This window comes from Macrotis lagotis, chromosome X, assembly GCF_037893015.1.
Source record: "Macrotis lagotis isolate mMagLag1 chromosome X, bilby.v1.9.chrom.fasta, whole genome shotgun sequence".
Lineage (NCBI taxonomy): Eukaryota > Metazoa > Chordata > Mammalia > Peramelemorphia > Peramelidae > Macrotis > Macrotis lagotis.
This window is the reverse complement of record NC_133666.1, coordinates 412,298,416-412,311,199: the sequence shown is the minus strand read 5'-3', so window position 1 is coordinate 412,311,199 and position 12,784 is coordinate 412,298,416. Positions and strand designations below refer to the sequence as shown.

The following is a 12,784-nucleotide window of genomic DNA, read 5'->3' as shown; positions in this document are numbered from 1 at the left end:
TATTAAGTCCAGGTTTTTTTTTTTCTCTTCAATGTTCTCAGGAAGTCCAATAATTTTCAGGTTGCCCCTCCTCGACCTATTCTCAAGGTCAGTGGTTTTGCTGATGTGGTATTTTACATTTCCTTCTATTTTTTTCTATTTTTTTTTTTTTGGTTTTGTTTAACTGGCTCTTGCTGTCTCATGGAGTCATTAATTTCTGCAGACTCCATTCTTTTTTTTAGAGAGGAGTTTTCTTCATTAACCTTTTGCAACTCCTTTTCCAATTGGTCCATTCTACTTTTGAAAGAGCTTTCCATTTGACCAATTGAGATTTTGAGAGAATTATTTCCTTTTTCCATTTGCCCAATTGAGGATCTGAGAGAATTATTCTCATTTTGTATTTGTCCAATTGTATTTTTTAAGGATTTTTTTTCTTGTTGCAAGGTATTGTCTCTCCCAAATTTTCCAGTTGATTTTTAAACTCCTTCCTTATTTCTTCAAGGAAGTCTTTCTGTGTTGAAGACCAGGTCGTATTCTCCTCAGAGGTTCTAGGTCTCTGTGAGTTAGGGTCATTCCCTTCCAAGAATTTTTCTATGGATCCACCTTTCCACTGACCTTTCTTTATTTTTCTAAGATCTTGAGTTGGGGAGGGGCTGGTTTACAGGGGCTTGATACCTAGAGACTTTACTCCCGGAGTGCAATTTCTCTGGCTGTCCAGTAGGAGGTGCTGGTTGCTTTCTCTGGAGTGTCTGTGACCTTGATTGAGGCCTTCTCCCTTAGCTTGAAGGGAGGTGTTGGAGCTAATGAATCCTTTTGCCTTCAGTCAATGGTGGGCTTTGCCCTGGCCTGAGGTCATCCCTCTCCCTATTGTAATTTGGGCTGGTTCTTCTGCTCACACACCTGTGCCTGAGGCAGAAGTAGTCTGCTATTGTTTGTTCCTGGAAGAGGCCTCAGCAGCAATGGAGGCATGGACTCAGAGTTCCTCAGACCAGAGGAGCCCAGGGATGGTGTCTGAAGCTCTCCTGCACCAGAACTCTCCCCCCCAGCCTTTTTGGCAAGCTCCAGAGGGTCAGCACACCCCTGCTCCCTAGTTGACTCAAGCCCCCACTGTCTAGCCCCACCGCTGATCCAGGAAGGTCCAGCTCTCGGGCCCTCAGACTCCCCAGCTCCAATTCAGCTGCTAATCTGGCTGATCCGGGGCTGATCCACCCTCTGTGCCCAGACTCACCTACCCAAATTCGTCTAGTGCTGCTGAGGGAGACAAATCCTGAGGTAGATGTTCCTTCTCCTGGCTTTTCTTTCTGGGTTTTGTGGGTTAGATTTCTTTTAAGAGGTTTGTTTCATATGATAGATGGGGAAAGATCCAGAGACTTTAGAACTGTGCCTGTCTTCTCTCTGCCATCTTGGCCAGAAGTCCATATGTTCAGTTTTGATGGATAGCTGATTCTCAGTCCAAGCTCTTTTGCCTTCTGGAGTATCATATTCCAAGCCCTATGAGCCCTTAATGTAGAAGCTGCTAAATACTATGAATTTTGACTGTAGCCTCACAGCATGTGAATTGTTTATTTTGGGTTGCTTGTAATATTTTCTACTTGACTTGGTAATTTTGAAATTTAGCTGTAATATACCTTAGAGCTTTTATTTTGGGATCTCTTTCAGGAGGTGATTAGTAGATTCCCTCAATTTCTATTTTACACTCTGCTTCTAGATATCTAGATATTCTAGATATCTCCTTCTAGCTATCAGGATAATTTTTTTTTTGGAGAATTTTTTAAAAACTGAAATCTATGTTCTTTTCCTGGTTATGACTTTCAGGTAGCCCAATAATTTTAAAATTATCTCTCTGGATCTGTTTTCCAGGTCAGTTGTTTTTCCAATTAACTATATTATATGTTCTTCTAGTTTTTCATGTTTTTTGGTTTTGTTTTTATTGTTTATTGATTCCTCACAAAGTCATCAGCTTCCCTTAGCTCCATTTTACATTTGAAGGAATTATTTTCTTCAGAGAGGTTTCTTATCTCTCTCTCTTTTTTAATCTGGCCAATTCTGCTTTCTAAGGCATTCTTCTCCTCAATGACCTTTTGGACTGCTTTTTCCATTTGACCTAAACTGGTTTTTAAGATGTTTTCTTCAGTGCTTTCACCAACCTTTACCAAGTTGCTGACTTCGTTTTTATGATTTTCCTGCATTGCTCTCATTTCTCTTCCCAATTTTTCCTCAACCTCTCTTACTTGATTTTCAAAATCTTTTTTGAGTTCTTCCATAGCCTGAGACCAATTCCTATTTTTCTTGGAGTCTTTAGGAACAGAAACTTTGCCTTTGTCATATTTTGGGTGTGTATTTTGATCCTCTGTAGGACTAATTGTTTATGGTCAGATTCTTTTTTTCCTGTTTGCTCATTTCTCCAGCCTATGACTTGATTTTAACTCTTTGTTAAGGTGGGCCTCTGCTTCCAGGGTGGAGGATACACTTTTCCAAGCTTTTGAGGGTTTTTGCACTTGTTTTAAGGGAAATTCCCCCCCTCCCCCAGGGACCTCAATTCTTTCAAGGTATTATTAGAGGCTCTGACTGCTCTCCAGGCCTGTGTCCTGGTCTGGGGATGACAAGCACTTCTCTTTGCCCTGGAACTATAGGGTCCCTGCTCTGCTATGTAAGGTTAGAATCCCAGATTGCAACCTGGATCTGAGTATGGGCAAAGCAACAGAGAACTGCCTCAGGGACAGCAGAGAGAGACCTCTGCAGTCTCCCCTGGTCCCCTTACCATCTGTGGGCTGAGTGCTCTGGAAGCAGCTACTAGGTGGCCTACTTCTGGTTTCCAGGGTGGGGTTGCACTGAGACCTGTGCTGGCCTGGGCCCCAAGATTACTTTGGTGAAGCAGAGTTTTCCCACTGACCTTCCAGGTTGCCCTTAGCAATTCCTGGGTTGAGAGGTCTGGAAATGGGGCTGCCACAGACCCTAAATGCCCCAGGAGCTCTGCAGGCTGTTCTTGGATGGCTTGAGTTAGTTCACTCTGGTGCAGCCTGGGCTGTGCTGTGCTCCTTTCCAACCTGGTGGAACAGATCCTTCTGGTGGATCTTCCAAGTTTTAGTTGGAAAAATTCGAATACCTCTACCATCCATCTCTATAAAGGTAAAGGGAATGGATAGTCTTGCGACAATCACAGGAGTATTTCTCTTTTAGTCATTGCTGGTAAGATTCTTACTAGAGTTCTTTGCAATGGACTGATTCTTCATCTGGAAGATGGTCACCTCCCTGAGGCTTCAGAAAGGGTCAAGAAACAGTCTATATGGTGTTTGCTGCCTGACAACTCCAGGAAAAATGCCAGGAATAGAACAGAGGTCTGTATACAACACTTGTAGATCTGATCAAGACCTTTGATGTGATAGTCATAAGGATTTATGGAAAATGTAAAAATTTGGTTACCTGGAGAAGTTCACCAGTATTGTACATCATTTTCATGATGGCATGTGCTCCTGGATTCTGGATAATGGATGATACTATTGTGCTATCCCAGTAACCAATGGAATGAAACAAGGCTGTGTCCTTGCTCCCATGCTTTCTAGCATGACGTTTTCAGCCATGGTATCAAATGTTTTCACTGAGGATGATCACAACATGAAGGGCAGTTTCTTCAATTTGAAAAGGCTACAAACCAAGACAACAGTGGAGGGAGTTTGATCTTCTGTTTGCAAATGGTTGTGCACTCAATGCAGTCTCTGAAGCTGAGATGCAACAAAGTTTTGATCGATTCCCTGCTGCCTATGCTTATTTTGGTCAAACAATTAACACCAAGAAAACACAGGTGTACCATCAGCCAGCACCACACCATCCATGTGTGGAACCATCGAACACAGCAAATGGAGAAGTTTTGAGCACTGAGAACAAGTTAATTTATCTTGACAGTGTCCTTTCCAGGGAGGGACGCATTGACAATGAGGTTGACACTGGCATTGCCAGAGCTAGCTCAGTATTTGGGAGGCTCCAAAAGAAAGTATGGGAGAGACTGACTACCACACTGAAGGTCTACAGAGTTCATGTGCTGACCTCATGGCTGAGGGCAGTTAAGGTGGCAGAGTGGATAGAACACTGACCTTCAGGGTATCCCAGTATCATTTCATCTGACCCCTCTCCTCCCCCCACTGCCTCCCGCCATGAGTGCTTGTCCTGTGTGAGTTGTCCATAAAATAGTGTTTTTTTTTTGGTAAGCATATGCCTTGGCATTCAAATAACATGGACAGTCCATCGTAGTTGTGTTCTCTGTAATTAGGTTTGAATGCTTGGCACTTTAGCTCCCATCAGAAGGATGTCTCCTGGGGACCTCCACTCACTGACTCTTCCATCTGAAATTACACAGAAAAAAGGAAATATTTCATGTTTGAAGGTTTTCATGTCTGAAAAACAGTTATTGTGTTCTGCCTACATTTTCTATTATTTAGGTTAAATATATCCAGTTGTTTCAATACTTCATGTTAATACATTCTATTGTTTATCAATGCATTCTATTATTTGTTAGTCTACCACTAGTCTGGTAGATCAGGAACTCTGAGTCCTAGCCAGAGCTAACTCTGATAATAATCTATTTGGGGAAAGTTCAGTGTACCTCACTATGTTCTTGTTTCTTATTCATACAATAAAGCAATGGTCCCTGGCAGAAGACAGTTTGGGAAGATTGACAGAAAACCACAATGATTAAGTAATTTACAGAGTTGACTAGTGAGTCAATGCAGTGTATTGGAAAAAAAAGTTGAATTTGGGGATTGGGTGACATTAATTCTAAGCCTCTTTCTTCTACCAAGTCCTTGTGTGATTGGGACAAATTTCTTAACCTCTGGTTGATTTTGATTCAATTGTAAAATGAGAGGTTTGGTCTCTAAGGTCTCTAAGTGCTAAGTTCTATGATTCTGTGAGTCAGAGTATGACACTGAGAAGCCCATTGTTCATGAAGTTCTTAAGAGGGTGTTGAGTAGAAGGGTAAGTATGAATGGGATTGGGAGGAGGGTGGATGTTGGTGGTCTATGCTATGATCTAAATATGGGTAGGAGCTGAAGTCCAATAGCTTCTGGGTCTCTGTGGGGCCTTCATGAAAACCAAGAATTGAATTCTGTGACATCACAATATCCAGAGCATGGCTTTCTCTCCACTTATAAGAAGAGTGGAGGTTAGTAGGAGTTTCAGCTATTGATAGACAACAGCTGTGACTCTACCAGAGGAAGTTCGAAGACACTAGCCAGCCATGCCATCCAACAGGGTGAGTGATTTTTTACTAAGTCCAGAACAGAGACTACAGGCATTTGAAGGAAGAGGAGAAAAAGAGTTAAACATTCAAATTATTCTAATAAGATTGAGTGACCATTAGAATCATTAGACCTTACTCAACTGCCAGTCAAGATGCTTAAATATAAGATGAAGTCTTCTGTGTAATTGGGAAAAAAAAGACAGGCCCATGAATCTACATGGAACTATCCACATACAACTTTGGAAGGAGATACTCAAGAAAACAGTTGAATTGTCTCCCCAAAGCAAGTCAAACAAATTCACTTGGAGATCTGATCATTAAGCAGAATTTTCCATAGGCAGAATCTTCCCTCATCAAAGTATGGAGAAAAGTGATAAAATAGGAAATTTTGGTTAGATGACTAGAAATATGCAAAAAGTACATGTTACTCTAGAGGTCCTATTTACATAGCACTTTCAAGTTTGCAAAGTACAGTCCATTGATCATATACCTTGATCCTCACAAAAGTCCCATAAACTAAGTGCTATGATTATGCCCATTTTACTGATGAGGAAACTGAGGCTCAGAGAAGTTTGCCAGGTGTCTTTCCGAGTCCAAGTATCATGCTCTAATCTTTCCAATAGGCTGCCTCTCTGATGCTGAAGTAGTTGAATTTTGCTGATTAATAATCACTCTTCTCAAGTAGGTATGTGTGTGCGTATGTGTGTGTGTGTGTATGTATTTTAAATAGGTCCTCAGAATGGCTGGAAAGAATATGGGGGGGGGAAGCAATTATTTAAATGAAGTATAATTTCAGAAGGTAGCCCAAAAGACACTAAACAAAACTTATTAAGGGTAGAAGAATAAACCTGAATGCATATTAGCTACAAAGAATGGTTCTAAAGTTCTTGTTTAGAAGCAACAAGGTTAAAAAGCCAAAGATCACCCCCTAGAAATTTTAGAAGAGAAGAGCTTAATTGTTAGCTTGGAAGTTAACAAGAACGGGCATTTAACTGGAACCATCCAGAGTTTCTCCTTTAAGAAATTCCTGCCAATGAAATCATCACTCAGGATGCACACAATTCTGTTTTCTTACCCTGCCTTGGGGTTTTGGCTTCCAAAGTATTTGTTTCTTCCTGGAGCCTTGTGGCACTGAAAGGATCCCAGTGACGGCAAAGGGCTGTTCTGTTTACCAAGCAGGGAGGGAATGCTTGGATTGTGCCAGGTCCTGACTCATCTCTGTTTGGAATCCTTGAGGATTAAGGTGGACGGTAATTTTGATGTGCTAGGGCTCCCAGAGGATGACGGCTCCATCACTCAGATATTAACTCCAAGGATTAGCTTTTATTGTAATGCTCACTCACTGGAGCATAGACAGTTCCCAGTCAATGATCTGACAGGTAGATTACTTAGTCCTCATGGACCCCAAGGACAAAATCTGCCCGAATAAAATATATACGGCTGGGGGGTAGATAAAAATAAGATGTGTGTGTGTGTGTGTGTGTGTGTGTGTGTGTGTGTGTGTGTGTGTGTGTGTGTATGTGTATGTGTGTGTGTGTGTGTGTATGTGTATGTATGTATGTTAGCTTGATAGCCTACAATCAACTTTCATTCAAGGAATACAGTACTATTTTCACAGTTATCTCATCTATGCCTCCTCTCCATAGTTACTGGAAATATGAATCTCATTTAAAAATCTAACAAAAAAACTTTTCAGGATGAGTTATTTTAAATATAATGATTGAATATTGAGCTGACTTCAGATGAATTTCATAAGACACCCTTAATGGAATGTCTTAACTCTACTCTTGTTTATGTTAATGGACTATGTAGTTTAAAAAAATTTTATTTTGCATTAGTCACATACCATAGAACTTGTGACCTGGAAGGGGGCTAGCAAATATCTAAGTTCCTTCATTTACAGACTCTTCATTTGAAGATAAAGAAGCTGAGGCCTAGGGAGGTTTAGCAGCTTGCCCTGGGTCACACAGATAGTTAGAGCAAGATCCCAAATCCTTAGAGCAAGATCCCAAATCCCTTGACTCCAAAGGAGTCAAAAATATTTTAACTACCCCACAGACAATATTCATTATGGGATGAACCTACTGATTCACATTTAATCTTGTGTTGTACTTTCTTTTATTTTTTTATTTTTTTGGTTTTTGCAAGTCAATGGGGCTAAGTGAATTGCCCAAGGTTATAGAGATAGGTAATTATTAAGTGTCTGAGGTCAGATTTGAACTCAGGTCCTCCTGACTCCAGGGCCTGTGCTCCATGCACTGCACCACCTAGCCGCCCCATGTGGTACTTTCAATCTCCAAAGGTTTTAAATTTAAGATAAAAGAGATTCATTTTTCAACTATGAAGGAGATAAATAGCAAATATAGGTACTCTATGTAGATCATTTATGTCTTAGAAAGGGATGTTAGATGGGGCAGCTAGGTGGCACAGTGGATAAAGCACTGGCCTTGGAGTCAGGAGGACCTGAGTTCAAATCCAGCCTCAGACACTTAATAATTACCTAGCTGTGTGGCCTTGGGCAATCCACTTAACCCCATTTGCCTTGCAAAAACTAAAAAAGAAGAAAAATTCTTCAGCTCAAAATAACTTGTTTTTTTCTTTAGTTTAAGTGATTTGCCCAGGGTCACATAACTAGTAAGCATCAAGTGTTTGATGCAGGATTTGAACTCAGGTCATCCTGAATCCAGGGTCTGTACTTTATCCACTGCACCACCTAGTTGCCCTTAGATAGCTGTTTTCAAGGGAAGAGAGATTGTGGATATGTCACTTGAGGTCTGAGTCTCAGTTTCTTCATCTGGAAGGAAGGAAATAGACATTATTAAGTGCTTTGGAATATCTCGTATAATCCTGACAAAAGCCCTAGGAGGTAGGTACTATTTTATAGTTGGGGAAACTGGGGCAAATTGGAGTGAAGTGACTTGTTAAGTAGCATCTGCAGTGTTACTCATTTGAAGCTAATAGAATCACAGAACCTCAGAGACCCCCAAGAGACCCAAGATGTCACCCAGCTTTTAAGTATCTGAGGCAGAATTTGAACTCAGGTCTTCCTGTCTCCAGAGCCAGAAATCTTATCTATTTTGCCATAGAGCTCTCCTCCCTAGCTTAGGATTCTATTGTTCCAGCCATGTTGGTGATGCAGGTAGAAGAACATGGTTGCCTTTTTTTTTTTTTTTAGGTTTTTGCAAGGCAGTGGGGTTAAGTGGCTTGCTCAAGGCCACACAGGTAATTATTAAGTGTCTGAGGCCTGAGTGGAACTCAGATACTCCTGACACCAGGGCCGGTGCTCTATCTACTGTGCCACTTAGTCACCCCAAGAACTGCTTTTCAAACCATTAACTCTAATGAATAAAATAATAATAATCAAATGGATCTGCAAACTTATTAATTTAGAAGCCCTCTCCAATGATGTAATTTGCAATCTAGTTATGCCTACCCTTGTTGTCCATGTCTTTCTATAAGTTCAGCATGAGGGGTACATCCAACATGTTGGAGGCTTTTCTCAACTTCTTCTGACATTGCAAGAGCACCAGCAGACCATTCTGGCTGTTCCTCTATCATCCTTTGCTTTTTTTCCACATGACAAACCCATCTTTTCTTCCTATCTTGTAATTCCTTGGTAACATGTTTTATTACTATTCTTTTACAAAATTTTGGTTATGTACTATTGTTTGCTCACCCCCACCATTTGCCTCTCCATTGTCCTCTATGTGATAGTCATTTTAAATTCTTTGGAGATTCTTGTATTCCAAGTTTCACATGTAGTAACAGTGGTAGGGCCTTGTTTTCATGGGAATCTTAGGGTTATTAAAGGAACTTTACAATTTTCTGAAGAAGATACAGTCTGCTCTCTTCTTTCTGTTTAGTGCTGGATCAAAGTCATAGTGCATCTATATTGTCCAAGTGAAGGAGAATCTACTGCTTCCTAAGATAACTCATTTCATTTGTTAAAAGTTCTAGTTTATCATTAGAATGTTTTTCCTAACATTGAGTTTGACTGTCTCATATATATGGACATTTATATGGACATTTTGTTTTTCCCCAGTTTCATGTAAAAACAAGTTTTAACATTCATTTCTAAAACTGTTCTGAATTCTCTCCCTTTTTTCCACCCCACTCTCCTTATTGAGAAAGCAAGGTATTTGATATAGATTAAAATGTATAGTCTTGCAAAACATTTCCAAAATAGTATTGGTTGTCCTTTTGTAGTTTCCATTCATTGCTTCCAGTTCTGCCTTATGGGACTGACAGAAAATAAAATAAAACAAAACTCCAACCAAAACTAAATTCTAGAAGTTCTATAATTGATAAATATAAAAAACGTTAAGCAAAAAAAATACCAAGAAGCAAACGCTGAGAATTAATTCTTAGTAGGAAGGTCAGGCTCTAGGATTGACTTTTTAAAATAATGATAATGAACAAATCTTCTAGGTTCTCAGGATTAAGACCAATGCTGCCCCAGAATGGGCAAATAATGCCAAATGATATTTATATAACATTTTTTAAGGCAACTGTAAGACTGTTACAATGAAAATGCCAGTATGCATTGATAGAGGAAATTTCTTGCTGGCAGCTCCCTTCATCAATAAAATAACATATATATGTACGTATATATTTATATACATATATATATATATATATATATATATATATATATATATATATATAGTGACATTCTGCCTCTCAGTAGCTATTGTTCATTCAGTAAAGCTCTCTTTTGCCATAAATGTACAAAAGATGATCCTTTATGAACTTCAATCATTAAACTTTCAAGTTAAACAATATTTGTGTACATAAACACATGTACATATGTATGAAATATGAGGATGAATACATTTATACTCACATTTTACTAGATAGGTGTGGGGCTATTACATCCCTCCACAGTAAGTGACCTACCCATATTAACTAACATACCACTGTCATGCTGCTACTTTGATTAACTCTTCCCTGCAATGGTCTCTTTCTTGTTTTGAATTTCCTTAGCAACATTTTATGCATGACTTTAGAAATGTTCCCCAAAATAATTCCATATAAAGAGTCATAGCATCATATATATTTACAGCTAAAAGGGATAAAAGATCCTCTACTCATTCTGATAAAGTTCAAAAAAGATTAAATTTAAGGTCAACTGGGGAGCTCTTGGCAGAGCTGAGCTAAGAACTCTTTGTCTTCTGGTTCTGAGATCCTTCCACTCTTCTATACTGATTCCTGAGAGTTTTAGGGTTATATTTCTTAGACTTCTCTAAAGTTTTCTATAAGACTTTCTAAACTACTGATTGCCTTATGAATGGCAAGACAGTCTCTTCAAATATAACTTGTTTCCACAACTAGTTCATAAGATGCTACAAAACAAGTACTGTGTCTTCTCCAGCTGTTACCTACATTGCCTAACACAATCAATGTTTAGTTAATGTTCATTGAAACAAAACAAGTGCAAGCTAAGCAAATCAGTCTATCTGTATCTATGGTGTTATTCATTTGAAGCTAACAGAATCACAGAACCTCAAAGACCCCTAAGAGACCCAAGATGTCATGCAATCCAATCTGACCAGGAATTCCCTTGACAAGTATCCTTGTTGCGTAGTCATCCACTTGAGAACCTCAAGTTCAGGGGAATCCCTTGCTTCCTAAGACAACCCATTTCATTTTCTGATAGCTCTAATTCATCATTAGTAAGTTATTCCTTACATTACGATTAAGACTGTCTGCAGCTTCCACCCATTCCTTCCAGTTCAGTCTTGTGGGACCAATCAGAAAATAAAATAAAGCAAAATCCCAAACCAAAAAACTAGTCCTTTTTGCACATGACAACCCTTTAAATATTGTAAAATAATATCACATTTTTCATCCATTTTCTTTTGCATATCAGTAATTGTGGTGACTATCTTGCAGGCTTCAAACCCATGCCAAAACTTTGTAATATATATATATTGTAAAATGTATTCATTGCATGCAATAGAAGGTACTTCCATATGTTTTTCGTTTTTTAGATAGATCCTATTTGAGAGGGGAGGGGAAAAAACATTTTCAAAGGTTGCCAGGAAACAAGAACCTTTCCTCATGGCACATAGTTTAAACACACTGTTGTAACATTTTTCAGTTTTAGCTTTCATTTCAAAAGTTGTGTAATTGGTTGAGCAATTTCTTCACATCCTATGGTATTAAACTGCTGGAATGATTGCGAAAATGGACAAAGATGGGATTTATTTTCAGACTCTGTAGTTGAGGTTGAGAACTTTCAAATCCCTCTCTCCCTCAGGCCAGAGTAATTTTTGAAAATTTCCCTTCCACTGGGAAGAGGTAGCTCTTGTACAAAACAGCTTTAGAGAAGAAGAAGAAACAACAATCCCCACACCCCCAAATTCCCTTCCCAGGTTCCCTGAGGTTCTTCAGTCATAGAGACTCTAGTGAATTTCCAGTTTATCATTTCTGCCTCCTGAGGCCTCAGTGGTCCTGGCTATGACATCTCTGCTCCTCACATTCTATCCCATTTCCATCCAAACTCCCACTCACTCATCCAGAGCTTGTGCAATGGAACCTAGATCACAAACTGAGCCTGCAAAGGCTGAGCTGAAGCTTCACTCTAGCCCGTATTATCCCAGGTGGAGCCACCAAGGGCAAAGCTGAAATATTTCTGCTTTGTCCTTCCACTTATATCTTGTAAGAATCTACAAAAGAAATAAGCTATTTCCTGATTAAAGCAAGGAAGTTCAGTCACAGACAAAGTTGGGAAGAGGGATGTGGAAAGTCTTTTCCCTTTGCCCCAATATCTAGTACCTATAATGGGAACCCTTGGCTACTTGAAATTCTACCATATGGTACAGTATCATCCAGACATAGATATTGCCCTCATTCTCTTGACTCTCCTTTTGTTAAAATTATTGTACTTGAACCATGTTCTCTCAGCATCTGCTCTCCTTTGAACAGCTTTAATTCAGGGAATGGCAATCTTTCAATGGTACGTTATCAGAGGAGATTCTTTTGATTGGAACTGAGGAAGGAAACCTTTTGATACTCTTCAACTCATACTCACTTCATTCATATGAAAAGGTCAATGTTGCCAGTGTAGTTTTTTTGGGGGTGGGGCAGCTCTTTAGTCTTTCTTTTAAGTTGTTTCAATCATGCCCAACTCTTCATAACCCAATTTGGGATTTTCTTGGCAAAGACACTGGAATGGTTTGCCATTTCTTTTTCCAATTCATTTTCCAGATGAGGAAACTGAGGCAAACAGGGTTAAGTGACTTGCCCAGGCTCACATAGTTAGCAAGGTAGGCACAGTATTACAGTTCTGATCTCCTTTGAACATCTTCAGGACTGAGTGGTGGGTAAAAATATTTTTGTTATCTTATCTCTCCCAGTACAAAGAGAAGAGTCCCCCTAATGACATCATGGACAAAGGTTTAAATATATTTTAAATAAAATGAAATAAACTTCACAACAACATTTATATTCTTTCATCAACCACCAATCTTCATAAATCAAAAGCCTTACTGTCTAAGTAAACATCCATAGGGAAATGGACATTGGGCCCAAATCTGAGGGCAACTAATTTGATTGTTACAAAGGATG

At 39.4% G+C, this 12,784-nt stretch overlaps 1 protein-coding gene across 4 annotated transcripts in view; it reads left to right on the top strand.

Moving 5' to 3' along the window:
• Positions 1 to 4,936: 4,936 nt before the first annotated feature.
• DNAJC5B (DnaJ heat shock protein family (Hsp40) member C5 beta) overlaps positions 4,937 to 12,784 on the top strand; it is a 114,504-nt gene continuing 106,656 nt past the window's right edge. For all 4 annotated transcript variants that reach the window (XM_074204822.1, XM_074204825.1, XM_074204823.1 and 1 more), the window contains exon 1: positions 4,937 to 5,227. In XM_074204822.1, coding sequence (XP_074060923.1) covers positions 5,213 to 5,227 — 15 coding nt within the window. In that variant the 5' untranslated portion in view covers positions 4,937 to 5,212. The remainder of the gene's footprint in view (positions 5,228 to 12,784) is intronic.